This window comes from Dendropsophus ebraccatus, chromosome 14 (genome assembly GCF_027789765.1).
Source record: "Dendropsophus ebraccatus isolate aDenEbr1 chromosome 14, aDenEbr1.pat, whole genome shotgun sequence".
NCBI classification, from domain to species: domain Eukaryota; kingdom Metazoa; phylum Chordata; class Amphibia; order Anura; family Hylidae; genus Dendropsophus; species Dendropsophus ebraccatus.
Window position 1 is genome coordinate 72964407 of NC_091467.1, and position 26879 is coordinate 72991285.

A 26879-nucleotide genomic window follows, 5' to 3' on the forward strand; every position below is an offset into this window, starting at 1 on the left:
CTTTTGCCACAAAATGCCAGGAATTTGTAATTTACTTCTACTTAAACATTTCCGGTCTTCCAGTACATATCAGCTGCTGGATGCGCTGCAGGAAGTGGTGTATTCTCTCCAGTCCGACACAGTGCTCTCTGCTGCCACCTCTGTCCATGTCAGGAACTGTCCAGAGCAGCAGCAAATCCCCATAGAAAACCTCTCCTGCTCTGGACAGTTCCTGACATGGACAGAGGTGGCAGCAGAGAGCACTGTGTCAGACTGGAGAGAATACACCACTTCCTGCAGGACATACAGCAGCTGATAAGTACTGGAAGACTGGAGATTTTCAAATAGAAGTAAATTACAATAATATATAACTTTCTGACACCAGTTGATTTGAAAGAAAAAAATATTTAGCTGGAGTTCCCCTTTAAGTTATGTTTGTTCTCTTAGAATTTTTAATTTTATCTCAGCAACCCCAAAATTCTGACATCTCAACCCCCCCAGATATCAAATGGTTGGGATGCACAATCAGGCATCATAATGCAGCTTTGACCTTTCTGCCATATCCTAATCTGTACTATGAGGGGGTCATCTGGTGTAAGGGTCTATAGGTGACAATTTCATCTCATTACTAAATATTAAGTTCCCATATGTGCTTTAAATGTGGGTAAATCCCCACTCCCTCGCCTCAATTAGGGGGCGTTTACACAGACAGATTTATCTGACACATTATTATTGAACCCAAAGCCAGGAATGGATTTGAAAAGAGGAGAAATCTTAGTCTTTTCTCTATGACCTGTTTTCTGTTTATAGTCTATTCCTGGCTTTGGCTTAAAAAAAATCTGTCTGTGTAAACGCACTGTTAGACTTTATGGTCTTTGAAGGAGTTATCCCGGATTATAAAACATGGCTGCTTTCTTCCAGAAACAGAACGACTCTTGTCCTCAGGTTATGTGTGGTATTGCAGCTCCATTGACGTGGATAGATCTATACTGTAGTACCGCACATAACCTGAGGACAGGGGTGGCGCTGTTTTTTTTAAATTTTTTGGGGAAAATAAAACGGCCATGTTTTTCTAATCCTGGTTAACCCTTACAGAATGGTGTCCAGTATCTGAGCTCCGGGTTGTAATGGAGCTGCCAGGTATGAACTCTCTAGAACAGGTATAGCGCCTTTTCATTGATCCGTTGGATTTTCTAGTATTTTTGCTCACCCTTTGCCGCCCGCTCACATGTATCCTCTCTAACGCGTCTTTTGTTTTTGCATGCTCGTTTTGGAGCTTTGTAATGTAAAACGTAAGTTGTATCACTGTGCGTAATGTGACCCCGTCCCTCTGTGTCCATCCACCCACCCACAAGGTCTTAAAGGGGCCTCTATAGGATTGTTCAATGGGATTCAGCTACACGGGAGCCACACCTATTCTGAGAATATAGTCCTGTTAGATTATAGGGGTCCAACCTGCGGTCCTCCAGCTGTTGCAGAACTACAAGTCCCATCATACCTAGACGGCTAAACCAAAGCTTTGATGGCAAGATGGGACTTGTAGTTCTGCAACACCCAAAGCTCCTATTATACGACTGCATTCAGCACACATAGGGTGTTCCGTAGGTGACGTCACCCTGGGATGTCCTGAAGACGATTACTGAGCCGCTTCCTACCCACCGCCTCCTGTTCATTAGCTGCTCCATTAAATATATAGGACGTTAAGTGCTGCGGTATTCCTGGGGTTAAGGACAGGATGATGCAGCGGAGTAGCATATAGAGCGATAGATCACCAGCTAACACCCCCCCCCCCCCCCCACTGTGACTAGCCAGGAAGGGGGGGGGGGGGGGGGTTTCTCATGATCTTTCTGTGTCTTGGATCTCTATGGGGCCCCCATGACTTCTGTCCCCCAGTCATTACTTTCTCACAGTTTCTGTATACGCCCCCTATGTCTCATCCACGATATTTACACGTAATCTGATTTCTCCTGATTATGTATTTTTTCCCCCTTTAGTATTCGCCAAGTATGAGGGCGACCTATCTCTCTGTCGCCGATGAGCCATCCAGTATTTATGGCAATGAGTATCCAGCCTAGACCCCCCCTTGTCTACCAATGTCCGACTGATGGTGCGGCCACCCTGCCAAGAGCTAATGGAGAAGAGACTGCAGTGCTGCCTGGCTGATAACAGAGAGTAATAGTAAATGGGGCCAGACCAGAAGAATAGCCTATCCTGCAATGGATAAAGGGGAACTGGACTATGATCATCAACACAACTCGGAAGGATGGCGTATAACGGTTTTAAGGACTTTGTTTGCGGGAAGGGGGGGTGTCTGGTAGGAGGAGGAGGGGTAAGGTGGTACTACCCAATTTTGCAAATAAATATTGTCACATTGCAATATGTATGTAAAGTATGTGCGGCATACTGAGAATACTCCGGCTCCTTGTAGGTTTGTATATCCAGTTCACCCTAAAATAGTTAAGTGGTTGAGGTTTAATGGCTCTTGGCTCTATGGCCAACTGGGGTACAACCACTGAAGTTTTTTTTGTTTTTTTTTTTATCTATCTAAAATCTTACCAGTATTGCAGGGGCAGAGGAAACCCCGTCAGCTATGAAACTGATGTAACCTAAAACCGTCTGTTTTCTATTTACCACGATCATCCCCTGCTGCGTTTTTACGTATCTGGGTGGTGGTGACGCTGTATAGACTGATCGATGGTGACTACTTGTATTGTTTTTACTTGTTTAAAAAAAAAAATTGCTGCCCAATTTTTTGGGGCACCTGCTTTATTTTTTATTACGTGCAACTTGTTCTTTCTTCCAGCCCCTGGAAATAAACCGCTTAAGGACTGACTGTAACGTTGTCTATGATTTACGGAAGGGGTGGGGGGGCAGAGAACTGAAATATAAATCTAAGCTGCAGTACCCTACACAGCCTGTGCATAAGAGGGGCGCTGTTTCATGGAACATGTCTCATACAGACCCATTAGTCATTCCAGAAAAAGTGATGATATGTAGAGAGACCCAGGTTGGAGATCGCTGCCATAAAGCATAACTGTGGGTGGCCTGGGCATCCAAATATTCCAGTAGGTGCTGAGCAGCAGTACCTGATTCTTCCTGTAGAGGCACTGTTGAAAATAAATACACTAATACCAAGTTAAGTGAGATGACCTCACCTATTTAAAAATCTCCAGTCTTCCAGTACTTATCAGCTGCTGTATGTCCTGCAGGACATACAGCAGCTGATAAGTACTGTAAAGTAAATCTATAATAACTTTCTGACACCAGTTGATTTGAAAGCATGTCTTTTTTTCTGGAGAGCCCCTTTAATGCAGCCTATATTGAATCCAGAAAGGCCCCAGCTATGGCCGTAATATACACAGATTCAGATATATGTACTCTAGTCACATCCAAAGCTGAACATGGTTTGTGTAGACCAAGGGTCTCAAACTCGCGGCTAAAGCTTTGGCTGTCCAGGCCTGATGGGAATTGTAGTTTGGCAACAGCTGGAGGGCCGCGAGTTTGAGACCTCTGGTGTAGACAATGAACCAGCAGAGGCTGCAGTGAGCTGTGAAGTCATGCATAATGCTTAATGCAGCTTTGGATGTGATTGGAGGATAAGATGTAAGTGTTTATTGTAGCTTTCTTATTTTTACCATAGAAGCCGGAGAAACGAAACAATCTCATCCACGGTTATAAGATCTGACAGCGGATGAAACCTTCTGTTAGAGTTCTCCAGCTTTTCTGGAGTCCTGAATGGCGAGTTGACAGCAGAAGGATGGACGGTAGTCTTTCAGGACTGACTGTTCCTATGGTCGCCATTACTGCAACTACAGAGAGTGTCGCCAGTCAGTCCCATTGGTAACTCTAGAAAAACTACATATGGGATGAGTGCTGGAGGGTATATAGAGAGAGGAGGAGTGCTGGAGGGTATATAGAGAGAGGAGGAGTGCTGGAGGGTATATAGAGAGAGGAGGAGTGCTGGAGGGTATATAGAGAGAGGAGGAGTGCTGGAGGGTATATAGAGAGAGGAGGAGTGCTGGAGGGTATATAGAGAGAGGAGGAGTGCTGGAGGGTATATAGAGAGAGGAGGAGTGCTGGAGGGTATATAGAGAGAGGAGGAGTGCTGGAGGGTATATAGAGAGAGGAGGAGTGCTGGAGGGTATATAGAGAGAGGAGGAGTGCTGGAGGGTATATAGAGAGAGGAGGAGTGCTGGAGGGTATATAGAGAGAGGAGGAGTGCTGGAGGGTATATAGAGAGAGGAGGAGTGCTGGAGGGTATATAGAGAGAGGAGGAGTGCTGGAGGGTATATAGAGAGAGGAGGAGTGCTGGAGGGTATATAGAGAGAGGAGGAGTGCTGGAGGGTATATAGAGAGAGGAGGAGTGCTGGAGGGTATATAGAGAGAGGAGGAGTGCTGGAGGGTATATAGAGAGAGGAGGAGTGCTGGAGGGTATATAGAGAGAGGAGGAGTGCTGGAGGGTATATAGAGAGAGGAGGAGTGCTGGAGGGTATATAGAGAGAGGAGGAGTGCTGGAGGGTATATATATATAGAGAGAGAAGTGCTGGAGGGTATATAGAAAGAGGAGGAGTGCAGGAGGGAATATAGAGAGGAAGAGTGCTGGAGGGTATATAGAGAGAGGAAGAGTGCTGGAGGGTATATATAGAGAGAGGAGGAGTGCTGGAGGGTATATAGAGAGAGGAGGAGTGCTGGAGGGTATATAGAGAGAGGAGGAGTGCTGAAGGGTATATAGAGAGAGGAGGAGTGCTGAAGGGTATATAGAGAGAGGAGGAGTGCTGGAGGTTATATAGAGAGAGGAGGAGTGCTGGAGGGTATATAGAGAGAGGAGGAGTGCTGGGGGGGTATATAGAGAGAGGAGGAGTGCTGAAGGCCCTTCAGCACTCCTCCTCTCTCTATATACCCTCCAGCACTCCTCCTTTCTCTATATACCCTCCAGCACTCCTCCTTTCTCTATATACCCTCCAGCACTCCTCCTTTCTCTATATACCCTCCAGCACTCCTTTCTCTATATACCCTCCAGCACTCCTCCTCTCTCTATGTATCTACCCTCCAGCACTCCTCCTCTCTCTATGTATCTACCCTCCAGCACTCCTCCTCTCTCTATATACCCTCCAGCACTCCTCCTCTCTCTATATACCCTCCAGCACTCCTCCTCTCTCTATGTATCTGCCCTCCAGCACTCCTCCTCTCTCTATCTACCCTCCAGCACTCGAGAGAGAGGAGGAGTGCTGGAGGGTATAGAGAGAGAGAGGAGGAGTGCTGGAGGGTATAGAGAGAGAGAGAGAGAGAGAGAGGAGGAGTGCTGGAGGGTATAGAGAGAGAGAGAGAGAGGAGGAGTGCTGGAGGGTATAGAGAGAGAGAGAGGAGGAGTGCTAGAGGGTATAGAGAGAGAGAGGAGGAGTGCTGGAGGGTATAGAGAGAGAGAGGAGGAGTGCTGGAGGGTATAGAGAGAGAGAGGAGGAGTGCTGGAGGGTATAGAGAGAGAGAGGAGGAGTGCTGGAGGGTATAGAGAGAGAGAGGAGGAGTGCTGTAGGGTATAGAGAGAGAGAGAGAGGAGGAGTGCTGTAGGGTATAGATATAGAGAGACAGGAGGAGTGCTGGAGGGTATATATAGAGAGAGAGGAGGAATGCTGGAGGGTATAGATATAGAGAGAGAGGAGGAGTGCTGGGTATATACAGAGAGTATATTGGCCATCACTCCGCCGTCTCTCTACCACCCGTTCCCTATAGTGAAATCTTGGAGGAAATACAGATGTGCGGTGGATTTGCCCCCAGGACCCCAGAGGCTGATGGGAAGTGACGTTGCCCAGGACGGAGAATCCTCAGCCATAGAGGGATGCTGGGGGGCAGGGGAAGCATGGGGGGCGCCCCCAATGCCTACAGGTCACATGGTCACCATTGTGTAATGTGGGGGACGCCGCATGTGCCAGAACAGTCAGTGTTTGGATGAACAAGAAAAGTGCTACCGACAGCGAGGAAAATTCTCATCAATGTGTGAGGGGTCTGCACAAAAAGCTGGAGTGACCCCATAACACTGACCATAACAGCTCCCTATTACAGTGATGGCTAGAGTGACCTCATAACAGCACCCCATAGCAGTGACAGCCATAGTGACCCCCACAACATCAGAGGCCCCTGTAACAAGCGCCGTGACAGTCCCTATAGCATGGCTAGCCGCAGTGACGGTCCCTATAGCATGGCCAGCCGCAGTGACGGTCCCTGTAGCATGGCTAGCCGCAGTGACGGTCCCTATAGCATGGCTAGCCGCAGTGACTGTCCCTATAGCATGGCTAGCCGCAGTGACGGTCCCTATAGCATGGCCAGCCGCAGTGACGGTCCCTATAGCATGGCCAGCCGCAGTGACAGTCCCTATAGCATGGCCAGCCGCAGTGACCGTCCCTATAGCATGGCTAGCCGCAGTGATCGTCCCTATAGCATGGTTAGCCGCAGTGACCGTCCCTATAGCATGGTTAGCCGCAGTGACCGTCCCTATAGCATGGCCAGCCGCAGTGACAGTCCCTATAGCATGGCCAGCCGCAGTGACCATCCCTATAGCATGGCCAGCCGCAGTGACAGTCCCTATAGCATGGCCAGCCGCAGTGACAGTCCCTATAGCATGGCCAGCCGCAGTGACCGTCCCTATAGCATGGCTAGCCGCAGTGACAGTCCCTATAGCATGGCCAGCCGCAGTGACCGTCCCTATAGCATGGCTAGCCGCAGTGACCGTCCCTATAGCATGGCTAGCCGCAGTGACAGTCCCTATAGCATGGCCAGCCGCAGTGACAGTCCCTATAGCATGGCTAGCCGCAGTGACCGTCCCTATAGCATGGCTAGCCGCAGTGACCGTCCCTATAGCATGGCCAGCCGCAGTGACCGTCCCTATAGCATGGCCAGCCGCAGTGACGGTCCCTATAGCATGGCTAGCCGCAGTGACGGTCCCTATAGCATGGCTAGCCGCAGTGACGGTCCCTATAGCATGGCCAGCCGCAGTGACCGTCCCTATAGCATGGCCAGCCGCAGTGACCGTCCCTATAGCATGGCCAGCCGCAGTGACCGTCCCTATAGCATGGCCAGCCGCAGTGACCGTCCCTATAGCATGGCCAGCCGCAGTGACGGTCCCTATAGCATGGCCAGCCGCAGTGACAGTCCCTATAGCATGGCTAGCTGTAGTGACGGTCCCTATAGCATGGCTAGCTGTAGTGACGGTCCCTATAGCATGGCCAGCCGCAGTGACAGTCCCTATAGTTTGGCCAGCCGCAGTGACGGTCCCTATAGCATGGCTAGCTGTAGTGACAGTCCCTATAGCATGGCTGGTCTTGGATCTGGGGTATAGTCGCCCATGTGTTTTTGTCCCCATGTTTTGTTGCCCGTATAATAGAGTCCCGTATAACAGAGTCCCGTATAACAGAGTCCCGTATAACAGAGTCCCGTATAACAGAGTCCCGTATAACAGAGTCCCGTATAACAGAGTCCCGTATAACAGGGTCCCGTATAACAGGGTCCCATATAATAGAGTCCCATATAAGAGTCCCATATAAGAGTCCCGTATACCTGGCGCCTCTCACAGCTCTCAGTGTTAGAGACATTTACAATCAGCCATGAGACATTTTGAGCATCGCTCATATGAGACATAGAAGAGCCTGATCCTGTCGCAGTCTTCCTGGCAATTATTCTAAAATGTCTCCAAAATGTTAATCTCATCCCAGAATAAACCTGTCCCCAAATCTCCTAATCCTTCCCTCTACAGTGCTAGCCCTATGATCAGTGTACATACACTGCCATCTAGCGGCGCATGCTGGAACTACACGCAGTAACAACCAGCGTTTACCTGAACGCTCTAAATCAGCGTCAAAGTCGTATGGCACGTGTCTGACAATCGTATGAATTATATTATGCGTTTTATGGGCGTTTTTAAAAGTACACGTTCCCTACTGCCAACATTCAAAATGGCGTCTGTAAGGGCGGAAGTTCTCCCATGAGCATGCGCAGAGGAGTATGTAGGCATTTCCGGCGTTTGCATTGCTAGGATACTGTACACACCTGATCTACAAAAGCCAGAGCACAGCAGAGGTAATGGAGATAGCGGGGTACTGGTGATATTTAGGGTTTTTTGGGGGCCTCATCAGCTCAGGAGCCCCTCACCCTCCAGCATCTTGGACTGTGACACCATAAGTCCCAGCAAGCATGCAGGGTTATGCCATATGGTCAGATAGGTTACACTGTGGCGCCTATGAAACATTTGACCGTCGCAGTGATCACATGATCGCTGGAATACCGCCACATATAGATCGCAGCGACTCCGCCCTGTGGTTTATATTGGTTTATGTGTTTCTAATGGTCACCCAGCTTTTCCAGACTCCTGAATGACCAGAGTATATAGAGTCACATGGCTGCAGAGCTTAGCGGTTTCAGTGCACAGGAGTCTGAGGGGTGTCGGTCACTGTGGCAGCCATTGCAGCTGTCACTGCGCTGTCACCCAGCTTTCCTGGAGGCCTCAGTGGCAGATCTGTGTAGCTGTGCAGTCATCCACCTGTTCCTATATCACTGTGTTACTCAGGAAAGCTGGGTGATAAGATTCAATGGAGGGTACATACTTAGATGGTTATCACCCAGCTTTCCTAGACACTGAAGGGAATCTGACCCGAGAGAGCTTGATGACAGCCAATATGGCTAGGGGTGCGTTCACACGTACAGGATCCTCAGCAAAGGGGCACCCAGGCTAAATGTTTTTTCTTTCAAATCAACTGCTGTCAGAAAGCTATATAGATTTGTAAATGACTTCCATTAAAAACCCCCCAGTCTTCCAGTACTTATCAGCTGCTGTATGTTCTGCAGGAAGTGGTGTATTTTCTCCAGTCTGACACAGTGCTCTCTGCTGCCACCTCTGTCCATGTCAGGAACTGTCCAGAGCAGCAGTAAATCCCCATAGAAAACCTCTCCTGCTCAGCAGAGAGCACTGTGTCAGACTGGAAAGAGAACGCCACTTCCTGCAGGACATACAGCAGCTGATAAGTACTGGAAGACTGGAGGTAAATTATAAATCTCTGTCACTTGCTGACACCAGTTGGTTTGAAAAATTGTTTTTTTTTGTTTTTTTTTTGTGGACAACCCCTTTAATGTAGAAGTAGGCAGATTTGTCTGCAGCCTAGAAAAAGCTGAGTGACCGACTTCCATACAGCTCCTGCAGAGGATCCACAGTGACAAGCCCAGGAAAGCTGGGTGACTATTAATATGGCCGTCATCACAACGTCACCCAGCTTTCCTTGACTCCAGAATGACAGATTGGTCCAGTTCTGCAGCGCTGTATACCAGAGAAGCAGTGTCAGACCCCAGTGACAGATGTAAGCAGAGTTCTCAGGAGTTTGGAAAAGCTGAGTGACTGGCGCCCATTACACCTTCCACACAGAATACTCAAGGAATTGTAAAAAAAAAAAAAAAAAGCTGGGTGACAGCCCCTGTTGGCAGCCATATTGGATGTCACCCAGCTTTCCCAGTACTAAGCATTACATGAGTTGTCATTGGCGGAACAGGATGAATCAGTGATCAGTATATCCGCTTTCCTTCCCTCCAGGCATCATGGAGATCGTGTACGTCTACACGCGGAAACGCAGCGAATTTGGGCGACAATGCAACTTTTCGGATCGCCCGGCGGAGCTGCACGTGGACATTCTCCCCGATCCGTCACAGGCACTGAACTTTATAGAGAGGAACCCGTGTGACATTGGCATCCAGTGCGCCCACGACATGTCCGAGCACGAGGTAATCAGCCGGACGGTCTCAGTGAGGCGTCATATGCTTATTAGCCTGCAGGTGTCACTGCTGTATCCATCTTTCTATACGGACATACTTGTGTGTTTATATATATATATATATATATATATATATATATATATATATATATGGGCCAGTAATATTTCTAGCCTAATTTGCCATGTAATAGTATGATTCCCTTATACCCAGTGCTCCTATAATAGTGCCAGCCTTACTGTGACTATAATAGTGCCCACCGTTGTGTCTGTGTAATATTGCCATTATAGGGACTGTATGAACGTATAAAGTCCGGTGCCTATGTAATTGTGCCAGACTTAGGGCCCTATTACACCGAACAATTATAATTGAAAAATCATTAGATTGTTCCGATAAACATTTAGTGTGACAGTCCGTTTACGCGGAGCGATAATTTGCCCAATCGATCGTTTAACGATTTTGAAGCAACAATTTGGTTTTTATAACGATCAGCGTTTACATGGAGAGATCAATCGTTAGGCAAAATAGTTTTAAGCTCACTTAAGTCTGTCTCACACATAGGGTGATTCTGTAAAAGATTGTTTACACGAAGCGATCTGCAAATTTTCAGCGAATGAACAACAGTGATTTGAAAACATGTTGAAAGATCACGATGAACGATTTCTCGCTTGTTGCTTCATCGTTGGCTATATTTACACTAGCCGATTATCGTTCAAATGCGATCGTCATCGCGAAATTCAAACGATAATCGTGATAGTTAAAATTCAAACGATAATCGCTCCGGAATTTGGACCTATTTTTATGGTTGATTGTTTGCAAATCATTCGCATGTAATAAGTCGTTATCCGGTCGTCGCAGTAGCAATGACAGGACGACTGCAAAAGCGATCATAATTAATGATCATCGTTCTGTGTAATTAGGTGAATGATTCCAGGTCATTTAAGATCGTTTATCGTTAGTCGTTGATTGTCGAAAAATCACTTTGTGGAGTACTGCCAGCCTTAGGGTGATTATAAGAGTGCCCACCGTAGTGTCTGTTATATTACCAATGAGGTGCCCGGGTGCCTATATAATAGTGCCAGCTAGAAAAATCAATAAAAAGAAAGTTGATAAAAAAAAATAATAGTGCCATCTATAGTGGCCATACTATATTGTCAGCCCCAATGTCCATATATGCCCTTGTGTCCATCTAACAATACCATCCCTAATGTCTGTATAGTTGTGTCAATTACAGTGGCCATGCCATGGTGTCCGTATAATAGCTCTGGCCCTATAATAGTGCCCATAGATTATTGTTACCCACCTGTATCACACCTACCTGCTTCTGGAACATTGGATGTTCCCTTCCTGTGCCGACTGTGACATTGTAAAAGGATGGACTACAGGGTGAACTGAAGTCATGTGCTGTCCATGCCCCTTTGTTATACAGGGATCAGCCACTAGGGGGCAGAGGAGCCCCCCCCCCCCCCCCCCTATTGCCAGCTCTGACTCCGAGCCGCTGGCAGCCTCATGTTATCTAATGCCAGGGGGACGAGATTACAGAGAGACGGGTATAAATCAGGCCGAGGACTATGTAATTGATTGGCGAAAAGCAATTAGAGGAAATCCTAATTAGGGATGTTAATAAGTTAATCATCATTAAGTCGCTGCCGCTAATTACACTATAGAGAGTTTTCTTAGTCGGCCGAAACCTCCAAACGATTGGTTTTCTGTTTACCGAGGCTGAGATTACCGGGGGGGGGCGGGGGGGGGGGCGGTGCTGCCGCTTCTGTGGTGCACGCCACACGGGGGCCCCTAAGTGTGTACGATCTGGGGCAACAACTGCAGTGTGCCCCCCCCCCCAAACATCCCGACATTGGCCTCCTGTCACAGCGGCCGTTCATTAACTGGGGGTTATCCAGGATTAGATAAACATAGCTACTTTCTTGCAAAAACAGCGCCACCCTTCTCCTCAGGTTGTGTGCGGTTTTACAACTCAACTCCATTCACTTCAGTGGAGACTTCATAGAGTATAGACTTTCATACTAACCTTCCATCGTCTTTAGGTGAACACCGAAAGGTTCGAAATGGAGGCGCGAGGGATAAACCACGTGGAGGGCGGCTGGCCGAAAGACATCAACCCGCAGGAAATGGAACAGACCTCACGTTACAGGAAGAAAGTGGAGAAGGACGACCATTACATCACCACCATCACTCAGCTGGGCAGCGTAAGGATCTTCTATCACATCTATGAGTTATGGGACGCCATGTCAGGAGACTTGTGGTCACTTTACACCCCATACACATGCGTATTCTGCTCGGCTGAGCGTGCATGTGTCTCCATTGGGCAGAGAGGAGGAGATTGCAGTGAGACATTTTTAGCAGCAGCTGAGAACTGGGGGAAGGAGACTGAATAGATAATAACAAGTATAGAAGGAATCGTTAGTCTCACCATGGGCAGCAACATATCAGAAGTTTTGTTGGAGTGGAATACCCCTTTAAGCTTAAAGCCCCATAGGAGCTGATGCTATAGGAATAGGAGGCATAAAAGCTTGTTAGGTTTCCTGGTAGATATATCGTAGCTGACACGATGGGAAGTCCGTCCACGTTCATTCCTGCAGACCACAGAGTGAGGAGTCGGGAGGGGAGGAGAGTCATGGCTCCTGATTTACAGGCCATCTTGTCATACTAGGTGATGGAGCACTGCATCAAACAGAACAACGCCATCAATATTTATGAGGAGTACTTTGAAGAAGAGGAGGAGCTGGAGGGGATGGACGAGGCGCCTTCTGCAAAGACCATTAATGTCTTCAGGTACGGCTCTGGGCTCTCTCGCAGCTAATAGACGCTAATAGGCAAGGTGTAAGAGCGTAATCCACATCGCATCGGGAGAGGAAAGCTTTAACCCCTCAGAGAACTGTGGATATCACTAGCAAGATTCCTGCTATTGCAATGGGGTTAGGGCATAGTTAAAGTACAAGTCCAGCAAAAAAAATTATCAAAGTATTGTATTGTCCCCCAAAACTAATACAAATACCCAATATACACTTATTACGGGAAATGCTTATAAAGTGTGTTTTTTTCCCTGCACTTACTGCATCAAGGCTTCACTTCCTGGATAAAAATGGTGATGTCACTTCCTGGATAACATGGTGATGTCACTTCCTGGATAACATGGTGATGTCACAACCCGACTCCCAGAGCTGTGCGGGCTGTGGCTGCTAGAGAGGATGATGGCAGGGGGACACTGAGGGACACAGGGCACTGGAGGGACACTGAGCATCCCCCTGCCATCATCCTCTCCAGCAGGAACAGCCCGCACAGCTCTGGGAGTCGGGTTGTGACATCACCATGTTATCCAGGAAGTGACATCACCATGTTATCCAGGAAGTGACATCACCATGTTATCCAGGAAGTGAAGCCTTGATGCAGTAGTAAGTGCAGGAAAAAAAACACTTTATAAGCATTTCCTGTAATAAGTATATATTGGTAATTTGTATAACTTTTGGGGGGCAATAGAATACTTTAATAAAATTTTTCTTGGACTTCTCCTTTAAAGTGTACCTGTCATGTAAATTTTCAGAAATCAATAATTATCAATAGTACAAGCGATTTTAGGAAACTCTGTAATAGGTTTTATTAAGCAAAAGAATTTCCTTCTGTCCTCAGAAAGCTGTTTTCCTACCTCCCCCCCCCTCACTTCAGAAGAAGCAGGATTTCTGAGTCCATTATGGTCTATGGAGGGGGGAGGGGCCGAGGAGGATGAGGGAGCACAGAGAGGAGAAAAGGCAGCCCTGAACAGCACAGTATCCTGTAATCTTCTCTCACCAAGCTCCCAGATAAGCACTGACCTTTCTGACCTGTGAACCTGCGTTTTATGTGCCCAGACAGTCTCCAAACTGTACAGCTGCTTGTCTGCTCTCCCTGCTCACTCCATAGGTTATAAAGGACTCAGCAGAACCTGTTTTCACTTTGCTCCTCTGTAATGAAGACGGATTTGTCTGATAATGAGCAGATTGCAGGGGGGGGGGGGGGGCTTGAAAACTGCTTTTTGAGTACAGAAAGGGGCTTTTTTGCCTGATAAAACTTATTACAGAGTTTCAGAAATTCACTTGTAGTATTGATTTCTGCCAAAAATTTTTAAATGACAGGTTACACTTTCAGATGTTGATTGGTCGGTGCCCATATATGTCACCATACGGCACAACCAAACTGAGCTACAACAAGCCATGTCTCCTGGCTCTGGTCAGTGCTGTACTTCTCATTGCCTGAGGGATAACTAATATACCCACCTTGTATCCCGCAGACCTCCCAGTAGGTGGGCACTGCCAATGGAGATCTGAAGGGAATGAATCTGTCAGGGAATTCTGGGGATTGTAGTTTTATTATTATTATTATTGTTTTTTCCCACAGAGACCCAAGTGAGATCAAGCGCACTGCCACCCATCTCTCCTGGCACCCTGATGGCGGCAGGAAGCTGGCAGTGGCGTATTCTTGTCTGGAGTTCCAGAGGGCCCCCAAAGACTTGAGCTACGACTCGTATATCTGGGATATAGGTGAGGAACGTTACCTGACTCCACAACCTGCATAATACTTATATCTATTCATGTTTCCATCCTCCTTTATGTATGATACAGAGAATCCGAACAGGCCGGAGCTGACTCTGAAGCCGGTGTCTCCGCTGGTCAGCCTGGAATACAACCCCAAAGACTCCCACATCCTGGTCGGAGGCTGCTACAATGGGCAGATCAGTAAGTGAAGTACTGTTAGGACTTTCCATAGTCTGACTGTGTAGCTGCTGCCCTCTAGTGGTGGAACAGGAGAACACACACAATAATAAATCACATCCCCTGGGGACCACAGCCAATAAGCTTCATGGAGTGCATGGAGACGCTGACATTAACACATCGCTCCCTGTTATCAGCCAGTTTAGGCTGACCAAGATCTTTTTCAATAAATGGCTGCTACCTTATCCTATAAATATCCAGCAGAGAACATCTGCAAACATTTAATTTCCATCCCATGCAAATGTTTAGGCCTTGGAGTATCACTGGCTCTGTTTTATTATTATTATTATTATTATTATTACTTCATTACTTTTAATTTGGCGTGTAAAAAAAGGTGGAAAACATCATCAAGTAGGTTAGATGCTCCCAGTGTATGAATAAGTTAAGCTGATTACTCCCCGCTGCATCCAGCACCACCGCCCCCATCCTTCCCTTCCCTTTGTTTACATGGCCGCAGCAATGATATACCCGTATACCCACATCAACTCTGCTTCCAGAGGTCTCGTGCTGTATACTGTAGAGGTCATGTGAGGTGGTATATAGGCATGTCCTTGCCACAGCCCGTGGTCTCATGCTGTATACAGCAGAGGTCATGTGAGGCTGTATATAGGCATGTCATTGCTGCATCCAGAGGTCTTGTGCTGTATACTGCAGAGGTCATGTGAGGTGGTATATAGGCATGTCATTGCTGCATCCAGAGGTCTTGTGCTGTATACTGCAGAGGTCATGTGAGGTGGTATATGGGCATGCCATCACTGCAGCCGGTGGTCTCATACTGTATACTGCAGAGGTCATGTGAGGCTGTATATAGGCATGTCATTGCTGCAGCCAGAGGCCTCGTGCTGTATACTGCAGAGGTCATATGAGGCTGTATATAGGCATGTCATTGCCGCAGCCGGTGGTCTCATACTGTATACTGCAGAGGCCATGTGTGGTGGTATATAGGCATGTCATTGCTGCAGCCGGTGGTCTCATACTGTATACTGCAGAGGTCATGTGAGGTGGTATATAGGCATGTCATTGTTGCAGCCAGAGGCCTCGTGCTGTATACTGCAGAGGTCATGTGAGGTGGTATATGGGCATGTCATTGCTGCAGCCGGTGGTCTCATACTGTATACTGCAGAGGTCATGTGAGGCTGTATATAGGCATGTCATTGCTGCAGCCGGTGGTCTCATACTGTATACTGCAGAGGTCATGTGAGGTGGTATATAGGCATGTCATTGCTGCAGCCAGAGGCCTCGTGCTGTATACTGCAGAGGTCATATGAGGCTGTATATAGGCATGTCATTGCCGCAGCCGGTGGTCTCATACTGTATACTGCAGAGGTCATGTGAGGTGGTATATAGGCATGTCATTGTTGCAGCCAGAGGCCTCGTGCTGTATACTGCAGAGGTCATGTGAGGTGGTATATGGGCATGCCCTCGCTACAGCTAGTGGTCTTGTGCTGTATACTGCAAAGGCCATGTGAGGTGGTATATAGGCATGTCATTGCTGTAGCCGGTGGTCTTGTGCTGTATACTGCAGAGGTCATGTGCGGTGATATATAGGCATGTCATTGCCGCAGCCGGTGGTCTCATACTGTATACTGCAGAGGCCATGTGCGGTGGTATATAGGCATGTCATTGCTGCATCCAGAGGACTTGTGCTGTATACTGCAGAGGTCATGTGAGGCTGTATATAGGCATGTCATTGCTGCAGCTGGTGGTCTCATACTGTATACTGCAGAGGCCATGTACGGTGGTATATAGGCATGTCATTACTGCAGCTGGTGGTCTCATACTGTATACTGCAGATGCCATGTATGGTGTTATATAGGCATGTCATTGCTGCAGCTGGTGGTCTCATACTGTATACTGCAGAGGTCATGTGCGGTGGTATATAGGCATGTCATTGCTGCAGCCAGAGGCCTCGTGCTGTATACTGCAGAGGTCATGTGAGGTGGTATATAGGCATGTCATTGCTGCATCCAGAGGACTTGTGCTGTATACTGCAGAGGTCATGTGAGGTGGTATATGGGCATGCCATTGCTGCAGCCAGAGGACTTGTGCTGTATACTGCAGAGGCCATGTACGGTGGTATATAGGCATGTCATTGCTGCAGCCGGTGGTCTCATACTGTATGCTGCAGAGATCATGTGCGGTGATATATAGGCATGTCATTGCTGCAGCCATGTTGAGAGGACAGATGTGGCTGCACTGGGCACATAGAGAATAAAACAGGTGAGTATGGCTTCTGTCTTTATTCTGACACAAGGAGTCAGGGGCCAGACTATAAGATAATGTAGACAACCCCTTTAAATGACTACAGAGGAATCATTGGTGTTGCTTCCCAGGGTTACTGCCTCTATTGCGTTTTGGGATGTGGTTGGCAGTCATTGGGCAGGCCAAGGCGTCTGCTACACAATGGACTTCTATTGGCTTCTTGTTATCTCTATAATGTCCTGTCCTTCTCTTCCAGCTTACTGGGACACCCGGAAAGGGGGGCAGCCAGTGGAGCTGTCTGTCATCGAACATAGTCACCGAGATCCAGTGTACAAGGTGATATGGCTGCAGTCAAAGACCGGCACCGAGTGTTTCTCTACTTCCACAGATGGACAGGTGACTTTCTTATACAGAAACATGGAGGTTCATATAGAGGTGTACATGGTACTAAGGACGCCATAGTAAAATCAACACTGAGCCTCCTGGTGGCGGATCACACATCTGCATGAAGGAGAGAAGAACAACATGGCGGTCTAGGCCTCTCTTGTAGTTTATGGGGAGGAAGATGTTGAATTGGTTCTTATATAGGAACGAGGAGGAGGCCGTCCTGGGCTTCTGTTATCCCCGGGTCTGTTACCAGCAGCAGAACCCACCTATAGTCACCTTAGATACCAGCCACATTAAAGCGGTTATACATAGTGGACAGCCCCTTTAAGACCTCACCTCATGTAATTGCCAAAAAAATAATATCCAGAAATCGATTTATGTTTTTTTTTTTCTTATGAATTTTGCCTACAGGTCTTATGGTGGGACATCCGAAAGATGAGCGAGCCGACGGAGAAGCTGATCCTGGACATCACAAAGAAGGGGAACCTTGACCTGGCTTTAGGGGGCATCTCCCTAGAGTTTGAGCCCACCATAGTAAGTGCATGGTACATGACTGGGCGGCAGACAGACACTTCGGAGACTATTTCCAGGACATATGTGTGGTTGTCACCTTACTGACATGATGCTAGGCACCTGCTCAGTGTGTCACTCCTCTTCTGCTATTTATCATAGCCGACCAAGTTCATGGTGGGGACAGAACAAGGCATGGTGATATCCTGCAACCGAAAGGCCAAGACCCCTGCCGAAAAGATTGTGTGCACTTACAGTGGTCACCATGGCCCCATCTACGCAGTACAGAGGAATCCATTCTTCCCCAAAAACTTCCTGACGGTCGGAGACTGGACAGCTCGGATCTGGTCAGAAGACTCTCGGGAGTCGTCCATCATGTGGACCAAGTAAGCTGAACTGTGATGCTGAGAGTACGTTAGGGGGCCCTGCCCGCAGCTCCAGTCCTGCCAGGGTGTCCTTAGAGGAAAGTCGTCCATCTACCCAGAGGATCTTGTTTTCTTCCCTCCAGGTATCACACAAGTTACCTTACAGATGCCGCCTGGAGTCCAATACGACCGTCTGTGTTCCTGACTACCAAGATGGACGGCACCCTGGATGTCTGGGACTATTTATTCAAGCAGAACAATCCCTCCCTGAGCCTGAAGGTACAGACCAGGTGCTGGGTACACAGCGGTACTTATGGGAACAACCACGCTGCCCCCTCCTACTAATCCTAATACTTCATTACCATCTAGAACAGGGGTAGGGAAGCTTGTCTCTCCAGCTGTTGCAAAACTACAACTCCCATCATGCCTGGACAGCCAAAGCTAAAGCTGGAGAGCCAAGGTTCCCTACCCCTATTCTAGAAGGATATCATTCACAGGGATCCTGACAAACAACACCTTATACCTTAGCATCCCAGAACTCTGTAATTGTGCTCTATGGGAATGAGTAGGATATAGAGTTTAGTAAAGGGGACTCTGCAGTGCCCCCATTGAGCCCCCAGTCCCCGAAACTGAGGAGTAAGTGCAGGGTTAGGTGCTCTCCTGTTGTATAGATGAAGATGCCAACCCTGTCTGTGCCCCATTTTGGGTTCCATGCTAGTACTAAGAGGCACCAGTGCCAACCACAGAGTCACAGCTGGGACCTAATGGTACAGAACCCCTGACTGACATTTTATATGTGGAGATTAGGGATACTTGCTGTATTGGGGGCATACTGTCTATCTATAGTACTTGGTGTTGGTGGTCACTCTGACCCGCTACCCTCATTATAGGCCCCCATTGACTGTGTCCTCCGTCTTCCTCCCATAGGTGTGTGATGAGGCGCTCTACAGTCTCCGCTTACAAGATAACGGGCGCTTTGTAGCTTGCGGCTCTAAGATGGGTCTCACGAGTCTGCTGGAGCTGTCTCCTGGCCTGTGTACAATACAAAGGAACGAGAAGAACATTGCCACCGCGGTGAGTTCATTCAGCTGGATTCACAATTCTTCAGGCTCCAGGGCTGAAATCTCTGAGCATTCCCTGCTTGTTCAGTGTCTGTGCAGCCTGACACCAGAGCCTGTATAGTCATCTGATGCAGGAAGCCCAACTGTCCCACTGTATTATGGGAGCTGATAAGCTGTTACAGGTGACAAGCTTGCTGACTGTTTCCAGCGATGGCGAGCAGAGCCGTGATGACTGGCGCTTATTTGTTGTTATGATATATTACCAGCCGTAGGTTCTTTTTCAATGTCAGTTTTTGGGACTTGAAGGTGAAACTCTGACCATTAACATTATGGTAAACAGAGTCAGCGAAGCCTCATTTAAGAGTCTTGAAACACAGGACTAGCCTGATATCCCACAAGGGAAGAACCTAGCCAAGGGGTGGCTCCTGTGCGGAGACCACCATATTAAGTGGTCCTTTCACTTATTGTCCAACTCAATTACTAGTCTAAGGATATCACTAGGAAAATACCAAAGCCAGATATCTGTCCACAGACAGCTGTTTCGGGATGTTGCCCCTCATCAGTAGGATTCTGGCTAGGCAGGAGCAATGGCTAGTAGACTACCATGGTAAAACGATCACTGATCTTAGGGAGACCAGCTAAAGAAGACACCGTAGGCCACTAGTAAAAGCGCTCAATGCAGTGAAAACCTAGGTGCATTGACCCACGGGAAATACAAGTATGCAAAAGAGTCCGCAGAGCCTCATTTAAAGGGAACCTGTCACCAGGACAATGCTATCTAATCTATCACCCTCATGTTATAGAGGAGCAGGAAGAGATGAGCAGATTGATATATATCATTGTGGGAAAAGATTCAGTATAAAGGCCCTATTACATGAAGTGATTATTGCCCATTATGGCCGATGATTGCTTAGTGTAATAAAAGGCAACAGTAGCGGCAGCAGACCACCGCTATCTTCTATGGGCTCCTCCCTCCCCCCTCACAGCGCAGCTAATGGGGGAACGAGGAGCAAGCAGGTGGCATGAGGAGGATCCCAGAGCTAGGTGGGCTATTAAAATACAGGTGATCAAGAACAACCTATAGATTGCTTACTGAGGTACTAGAATCAGAGTCCTCTAACCACAAGGTGGCAGTATTATACTGTACAGCCACTATACTTTTGTCAGTCTGACCTAAACTAAGGCAATTTTTAATTTTTTTTTTATTTCAAATCAACTAGTGTCAGAAAGTTATACAGATTTGTAATTTACTTCTGGTTAAAAATCTCCAGTCTTCCAGTTCCTATCAGCTGCTGTATGTCCTGCAGGAAGTAGTGTATTCTTTCCAGTATGACACAGTGCTCTCTGCTGCCACCTCTGTCCATGTCAGGAACTGTCCAGAGGAGGAGAGGTTTTCTATGGAGATTTGCTGCTGCTCTGGACAGATCCTGACATGGACAGAGGGGGCAGCAGAGAGCACTGTGTCAGACTGGCTCTGGTTCTCCTATAGTCTATGAGAGATATAGAAGCAGCCAGCAGATAGATAGATATATATAGACAAGTTGCAGACGTTCTCACTCCATGTTCTTAGATGTTTGAACGAGAGACAAAACGAGAGAAGATCCTGGAGGCTCGACACCGAGAGATGCGTCTGAAGGAGCGGAGCAAAGCTGAGCCGGGCAGAGAGGAGGAGGCCAAGGACGATAAACCTGAGGAGAACATGGAGGAGCTGGTCGCCAAGGCCGAGAAGGATTTCTATGAGATGATTGAGGCTGAGCGCAAGCGGAGAGAGCAGGAAGCCAAGAAGCAGGAAGGGGAGGAGGAGCAGGTAACACCATCACGGCTTCTCATCATGATCCGGTTGCAAGAGCTCCTAGTTTTCTTATTTACTCTGTGCAGGATCGGTCATGTCTGCTGTGTATTCGGAAGTAGGCACAACCCTTCCATGTCGAGTTTCTAAAAAGGGGCAGACAGGACAAAATGTTTGGCCTTAGGCCTCACCTGTTTATATGAGACCCCCCCTCCCATCTAAAGTACATATCACACCTGAAATAAATAGAGACCCCCCCTACATGAATATATACTCCAGACCCCCACTAAAAATATAGAAACCCCACCTTCATGTGGATCCCAAACGAAATCACCAGATCCCACAGACCAGACGTATGTACAGACACAGGATACTCACCTCTCCCTGTTCCCGCATCCTCCTCAGTCTTGGGCACCTCCACAGACAATGTCCTCTGCTACTGTGTCTGGGTCTGTAGAGGATTGCAGGAATTGGGAAGAAGCGTCAGTGTCACATCACGAGTACGGATCGTTCAGGGTCTCACGATGACTACAAGACAGAATAGCCAAGCACATACCAAGCAAAACTTTTGACAAGTCTATATATCATGTCCAATTTAATGTGACTAGACGGGTGACTAGAAGCCGGCCATTGCTCCATTAGTCAGCCATACCATCCCGAGTCTACACGGATCTCTCCCCCCCCATGGTGGCTTCTTCATCTCTATCTACAGTCATGTACATGTTTATATCTTTTACAGGAGAAGGAAGTGTCAGAGGAGAAGGATATACTCACCCAGGTCAGTTCTACATACACATCGCTGATCACACTCACAGGTTATCAATAAGGCGGCATTCACACATCCGTAATCACGAACCTGCAGTAGCTATGGTCAGGACTACAGATGTAAAGCCACCTGTCTGCAAGGGCACCGACCCCTTCATTCGAGATACGGATGTGTGTATGGGGCCATAGAAATTAATGGGTCTGCAAAATTAGAATTAGCAGATGTGTGAACACTGGATACATATGTCTGTGACAGAGAAAGCAGGGTCGCCATTGCTTCTCTTACTAGAGTTTCTCACTCAACTTTACCTGAATTCTAAAATCTTCCTAATTGTACAGTGATGTGTCCCCTGCACCCTGGGGGTGCTTGGAAAGCTGGGAGACATCTGGGAAAGCTGGGTGACAGCTGGGAAAAATCAGAATCACATCTAGGAAAGCTGGGTGACATCCATTGTGTAAACTGTAATTCCCATGGATTACCCATGCACACTGTGTCCATTACCCATATTAATCCCTATGACTGATTTCTCTACAGGCCTGAGCCCACATGTGATGCCACAACCGAACCATAAGAGACTGCAATCACCTCGTCTTATTTTCTATAGGACATTATGTTTTTCTCTTTTTTTGTATTTCAAATGTGAGAATAAATAATTTATTGCAATAATCTGTGACTCCATCCCCGATTATTATTATTATTATTATTATTATTATTATTATTATTATTATTATTATTATTATTATTATTATATGCCTTCTCTATATCTCTATCTTACATCTCTCTGCCGCCCCCTGCTGGTTCATGTTTGTAAGAAGCGTTTCAGCAACCTACTGCTAAAATTTCTTACATCTGTTGGCTCCACCTCTTTCTTGTCCGGTGTTATTTCTATTATAAAGGGTGATAGCTATAGGGTGCAGTATATGTATAGGGGGCAGTATATGTATAGGGGGCAGTATATCTATAGGGTGCAGTATATGTATAGGGGGCAGTATATGTATAGGGGGCAGTATATCTATAGGGTGCAGTATATGTATAGGGGGCAGTATATCTATAGGGTGCAGTATATGTATAGGGGGCAGTATATCTATCTATAGGGTGCAGTATATATATAGGGGGCAGTATATGTATAGGGGGCAGTATATCTATCTATAGGGTGCAGTATATGTATAAGGGGCAGTATATCTATCTATAGGGTGCAGTATATATATAGGGTGCAGTATATGTATAGGGGGCAGAACAAACAAGGCAAGAGGCGGCACTCCAAGTTTTAAAGTGAACAAAAAGTGGTGTTTATTCACCCAGTATGCAACGTTTCAATCTACTCATTGAGATCTTTGTCAAGCACCCGACCGGAGCCTTGAGCCACGCAGTGCCGTTTAGCAACTATACACATTTCTGTATAGGGGGCAGTATATCTATCTATAGGGTGCAGTATATGTATAGGGGGCAGTATATCTATCTATAGGGTGCAGTATATGTATAGGGGGCAGTATATCTATCTATAGGGGGCAGTAGAGATAACTATAATAAAGGGGTATTCCACTCAAACATAACTTTTGATATTTTGCTGTCCATGATGAGACTTCCATACCTGTTATTATCTATTTCCTTCCCCCAGTTCTGAGCTGCTTCTTTCTGCTGAAGACGCAATGAGCTTTTCTCTTTGTCTCCCTCTTCTCCCCCATCTTCTGAGACGGCTGATGTAAACAAGTCCCTATCTGCAACTTTGTCAAAACTTTGTAATGCCGGGAGGCAGTTCATCAGCAACTTGACCTCAGAATAACCCTTTCAGCATTAGGATATGTGCACACTACAGAATCCCGACAAAACAATTGTCACAGATTCCACCCCCCACCCCCCCATGCTCGCGGCCCGCGCTCGTGCCCATCTCTCCTGCTTCCATAGGCTTCATTCTGTGGTTTGCCAGATTTCGCCGTCCTCCCGAAGAATGAATCCGCTTATTCTTTAGACGGACGGCAGAATCTTGCAAATCACAGAAAGCAGCATGGTCACCAGAATCCGTTAGTGGGTTGGAGCTGCGGAATCCACGATGGGTCTTCCGTCAGGATTCTGTAGTGTGCACATACCCTTACAAAGAATCTACAATGTTGCAGATACAGCCAGCCTGGGACTTGTTTACATCAGTCGTCTCAGAAGGGAGGGGGGAGGAGGGGGAGACAGAGAGAAAAGCACAGATTTTTGTGTCTTCAGCAAAATGCAGCAGCTGAGAACTGGGGGAAGGAGACTGAATAGATAGTAACAAGTATGGAAGGAATTGTTAGTCTCACCATGGGCAGCAACATATCAGAAGTTATGTGTGAGTGGAATACCCCTTTAAGCTCCAATGGCATTTTATGATTTTCAGAAAGTTTCATTGTTGTATAAGGAAAAACTCTGCAGCTATTTCATATACTTTGTATCTTGGTTTGTCACCATTTTCAATATCTCTTCTTGCTTTCAGTGAGGCTGAAAACCTGTACAGAAGTGATGGTTCTCAGAGCTGAGGGTTTGTTACAGATGCATCCAGCTATAGGGTGGCTCTCTAGATGTCGCAGAACTACTACGGCTCCTGACACGCTCTGACTGTCATGATGGGAGTTGTAGTTTTGCCGCAGCTGAGAGCGAAAGGTGGAGATAACAATAATGGGGGATGCGGAGGTAGTAATCACATCTGGGTCCTAGTGCCTCTGCCACAGAAGAAGACACCAAGGAACATGGTAGCTGGAGGCCTATTAAAGGGCTTAGAAGTTACTGGTACATATGGGGCAGAAATAACTCACTATGAAGCCTGAAGAACTTTCCCCGGAGTTTCCCTTTAAGCCGTGTTGTGCTGTTCATCCTTATTACGGCCTCAGCTCTCTGACCTTTGTGTGACATGTTAGAGTCTATTCTGAGACAATCTGCTTTACTGTACCTGACACCGACACAAGGCTCTTACCCACCGCGCTAATACCGTCTCCATTCACAAGATAAACAATAACACGCGGCCTGCGTCATGCCATCTGCATTGTGCCGGGTGCCATCCGCTGGGGACCATCTGCGTCTCTCCTGGCAGGAATGATCACACACGCAGAAGAGAACAAATTGGAAATACCCCATTATAACTGGATTTTAGCATAAATTTATATATACCCTGTTTCCCTGAAAAGAAGACCTAGTAGAGGTTTTGCTGAGTTGCTAAATATAAGGCCTCCCCCGAAAGTAAGACCGAGCAAAGTTCTTGTTTGGAAGCCGCCGCACATAACACCAGGACATGCAGCTGGGATTCTTTTTTAACGCAAGTTGCGTCATCAAGATGGCGGCGCCCGGCCTTGCTTACACAGAAACAGAGGATTAGGTAAAGTAGAAGACTGTAAAGGCAGTCTGTATCTTCATGAAGTCTATTTATGAAGATACAGACTGTCTTTACAGTCTGTATCTTCTACTTTACCTAATCCTCTGTTCTGTGCAGCAAGGCCGGCGCCGCCATCTTCATGACGTAACTTGCGTTCCAGCGGTGGAACGCAAAGACGCAATCAAGATGGCGGCGCCGGCCCTGCTGCACCGGCACAGAGTAGTAGGTAAGGCATAAGATACAGACTGCAAAGGCAGTCTGTATCTTCATAAATAGACTTCATACTCTTATAGTCTTATACTTTACCTAATCCGCTTGTTCCAGCGGTGGAACGCAAGTGACGTCATCAAGATGGCGCCCCCCCCCCCCCCCCCCCCCCCCGGCCTTGCTGCCACTCTGCATGACGGGAGTTTCCTGTCTCACGCCGGCTCTTTTGAAAAGAGCCGGCGCGAGGCAGGAAAGTAAAACGGGAATATTTAAAAAACGCAGCTTTAAAATTACTTAATTATATTTACAAATATTGTTAAAATTAGGATTTACCTCTAATTAGGGAATAAAAAAAAAATTCATTTTCGCCTGTGATTGGTTCCCTTTAAAGGGGTAGTGCGGTGGTAAAGAATTATTCACAGAATAACACACATTACAAAGTTATACAACTTTGTAATGTATGTTATGTCTGTGAATGGCCCCGTTCCCCGTGTCCCCCCACCCCCACCCGTGTACCCGGAAGTGTGGTTCGCTATACATTACCTGTCACGTGCCGACCACGGTCTCCGATCTTCAGTCAGTGATGTCTTCTTCGGCCGGCCGGCGAACAGCTCCGACTGTTCCGAATACCGGCCGCCCTCTGCAGCGTCATCCGATGCTCAGCCGCGATTGGCTGAGCATAACTGTGCTCAGCCAATCGCGGCTGAGCGGCTGAAGACGCGGCAAAAATAAAAAATATCCTGGAGAAGAATTGGTCTATTCTACAAAGAGATCTCTTCTTACGTGAGTGTGTAGGGAAAGGTCCGAATATGAGATATAGAAGAGCCCAAATGGTAGGACAACAAATAGCTCCCTCATATCCAAAATTAAACTAAAAAAAAAAAACAGGCAGAAAATAAGATACAAAAAGGTAACAATGGGATTTTTAAATGCAATAAAAAAAAAAAAAAGCACAGTGAGTACAGTGTCCAAAGTGAAAATAGATATCTCAGACCATCTAGATTGCGGTTCAGATTATGTTATATATGTCCCGGAGTGCCCATGTGGCCTCCAGTACGTGGGTAGGACAAGTCAAAATCTGCCAAAAAGATTTAATATAAGACACAAATTTGCTAAACATAGCGCGTCCCGACACTTTGCGCAATTCCATAATGCTGATGATAGTTTATCCACTAGAACAAATTCATTTTCAGTTACATAGGTTCACCAAGCACCAAGAGAGAAAGTTTTTGGATTTTTAAATTAAATACTTTAGTGCCCAACAGATTGAATGAAATGTTAGAGAGGGTATAGTGCAATAAATGCTTTTATTAGTGTAGTTTTAGGCCCCCTTCACACGTCCCGAAAAACCATCCGGACAGATTTCCGGACCCATACACTTTAATTAGTCACGGACACCCTTACGGATCTTTCCAGAAGGGTGTCCGTTCCGGAAAATAGATCCGGAAAAAAAAATAGGACATGTTCTATTTTTATCCGGAATTCCGGCCTGGACGCCCCCATAGAAGTCTGTGGGAGCCCCGGAATCACGGGCACTTTCCTGATGTACATCAGGAAAGTGCCCGTGATTCCGGATAAGTGAGAGCCTGCCGGCCCCCGCAACCACTGGCGCCCCTACCTCCCCCCCGGACCGGACAGCTTCCACTGCCCCCCTTCCCCGGACCGGACAGCTTCCGAACCCCCCCCGGAACTCACCACTTTTCTTCTTCCCTGCACCTCCGGACCGGACAGCAGCCGCCCGATCGCCCAGCTCGCCATTCTTCTCT

At 47.2% G+C, this 26879-nt stretch overlaps 2 protein-coding genes and 1 long non-coding RNA gene across 3 annotated transcripts in view; 2 read left to right on the forward strand and 1 right to left on the reverse strand.

The window, feature by feature from the left end:
- Positions 1–2817, forward strand: part of TTYH2 (tweety family member 2) — a 48229-nt gene extending 45412 nt beyond the window's left edge. Inside the window, exon 14 of the mRNA XM_069951530.1 lies at positions 1974–2817. Coding sequence (XP_069807631.1) covers positions 1974–2054 — 81 coding nt within the window. The 3' untranslated portion in view covers positions 2055–2817. The remainder of the gene's footprint in view (positions 1–1973) is intronic.
- Positions 2818–3576: 759 nt separating this feature from the next.
- Positions 3577–7853, reverse strand: LOC138771662 (uncharacterized). Its single transcript, XR_011359670.1, has 2 exons — positions 7808–7853; positions 3577–3788 (listed from the first exon to the last, which is right to left on the reverse strand). It is a non-coding gene; the product is annotated as an uncharacterized lncRNA (long non-coding RNA).
- A 131-nt stretch (positions 7854–7984) lies between these two features.
- DNAI2 (dynein axonemal intermediate chain 2) lies at positions 7985–22238 on the forward strand. The gene is made up of 14 exons (XM_069952462.1): positions 7985–8049; positions 9551–9738; positions 11772–11933; positions 12398–12519; positions 14119–14261; positions 14343–14456; positions 16951–17090; positions 17493–17615; positions 17754–17977; positions 18100–18235; positions 18884–19030; positions 20588–20824; positions 21546–21584; positions 22107–22238. The coding sequence occupies exons 2-14, from the start codon at positions 9556–9558 to the stop codon at positions 22110–22112; spliced, it is 1776 nt and encodes a 591-aa protein (XP_069808563.1). The 5' UTR covers positions 7985–8049; positions 9551–9555; the 3' UTR covers positions 22113–22238.
- The last annotated feature ends 4641 nt before the right edge of the window (positions 22239–26879 follow it).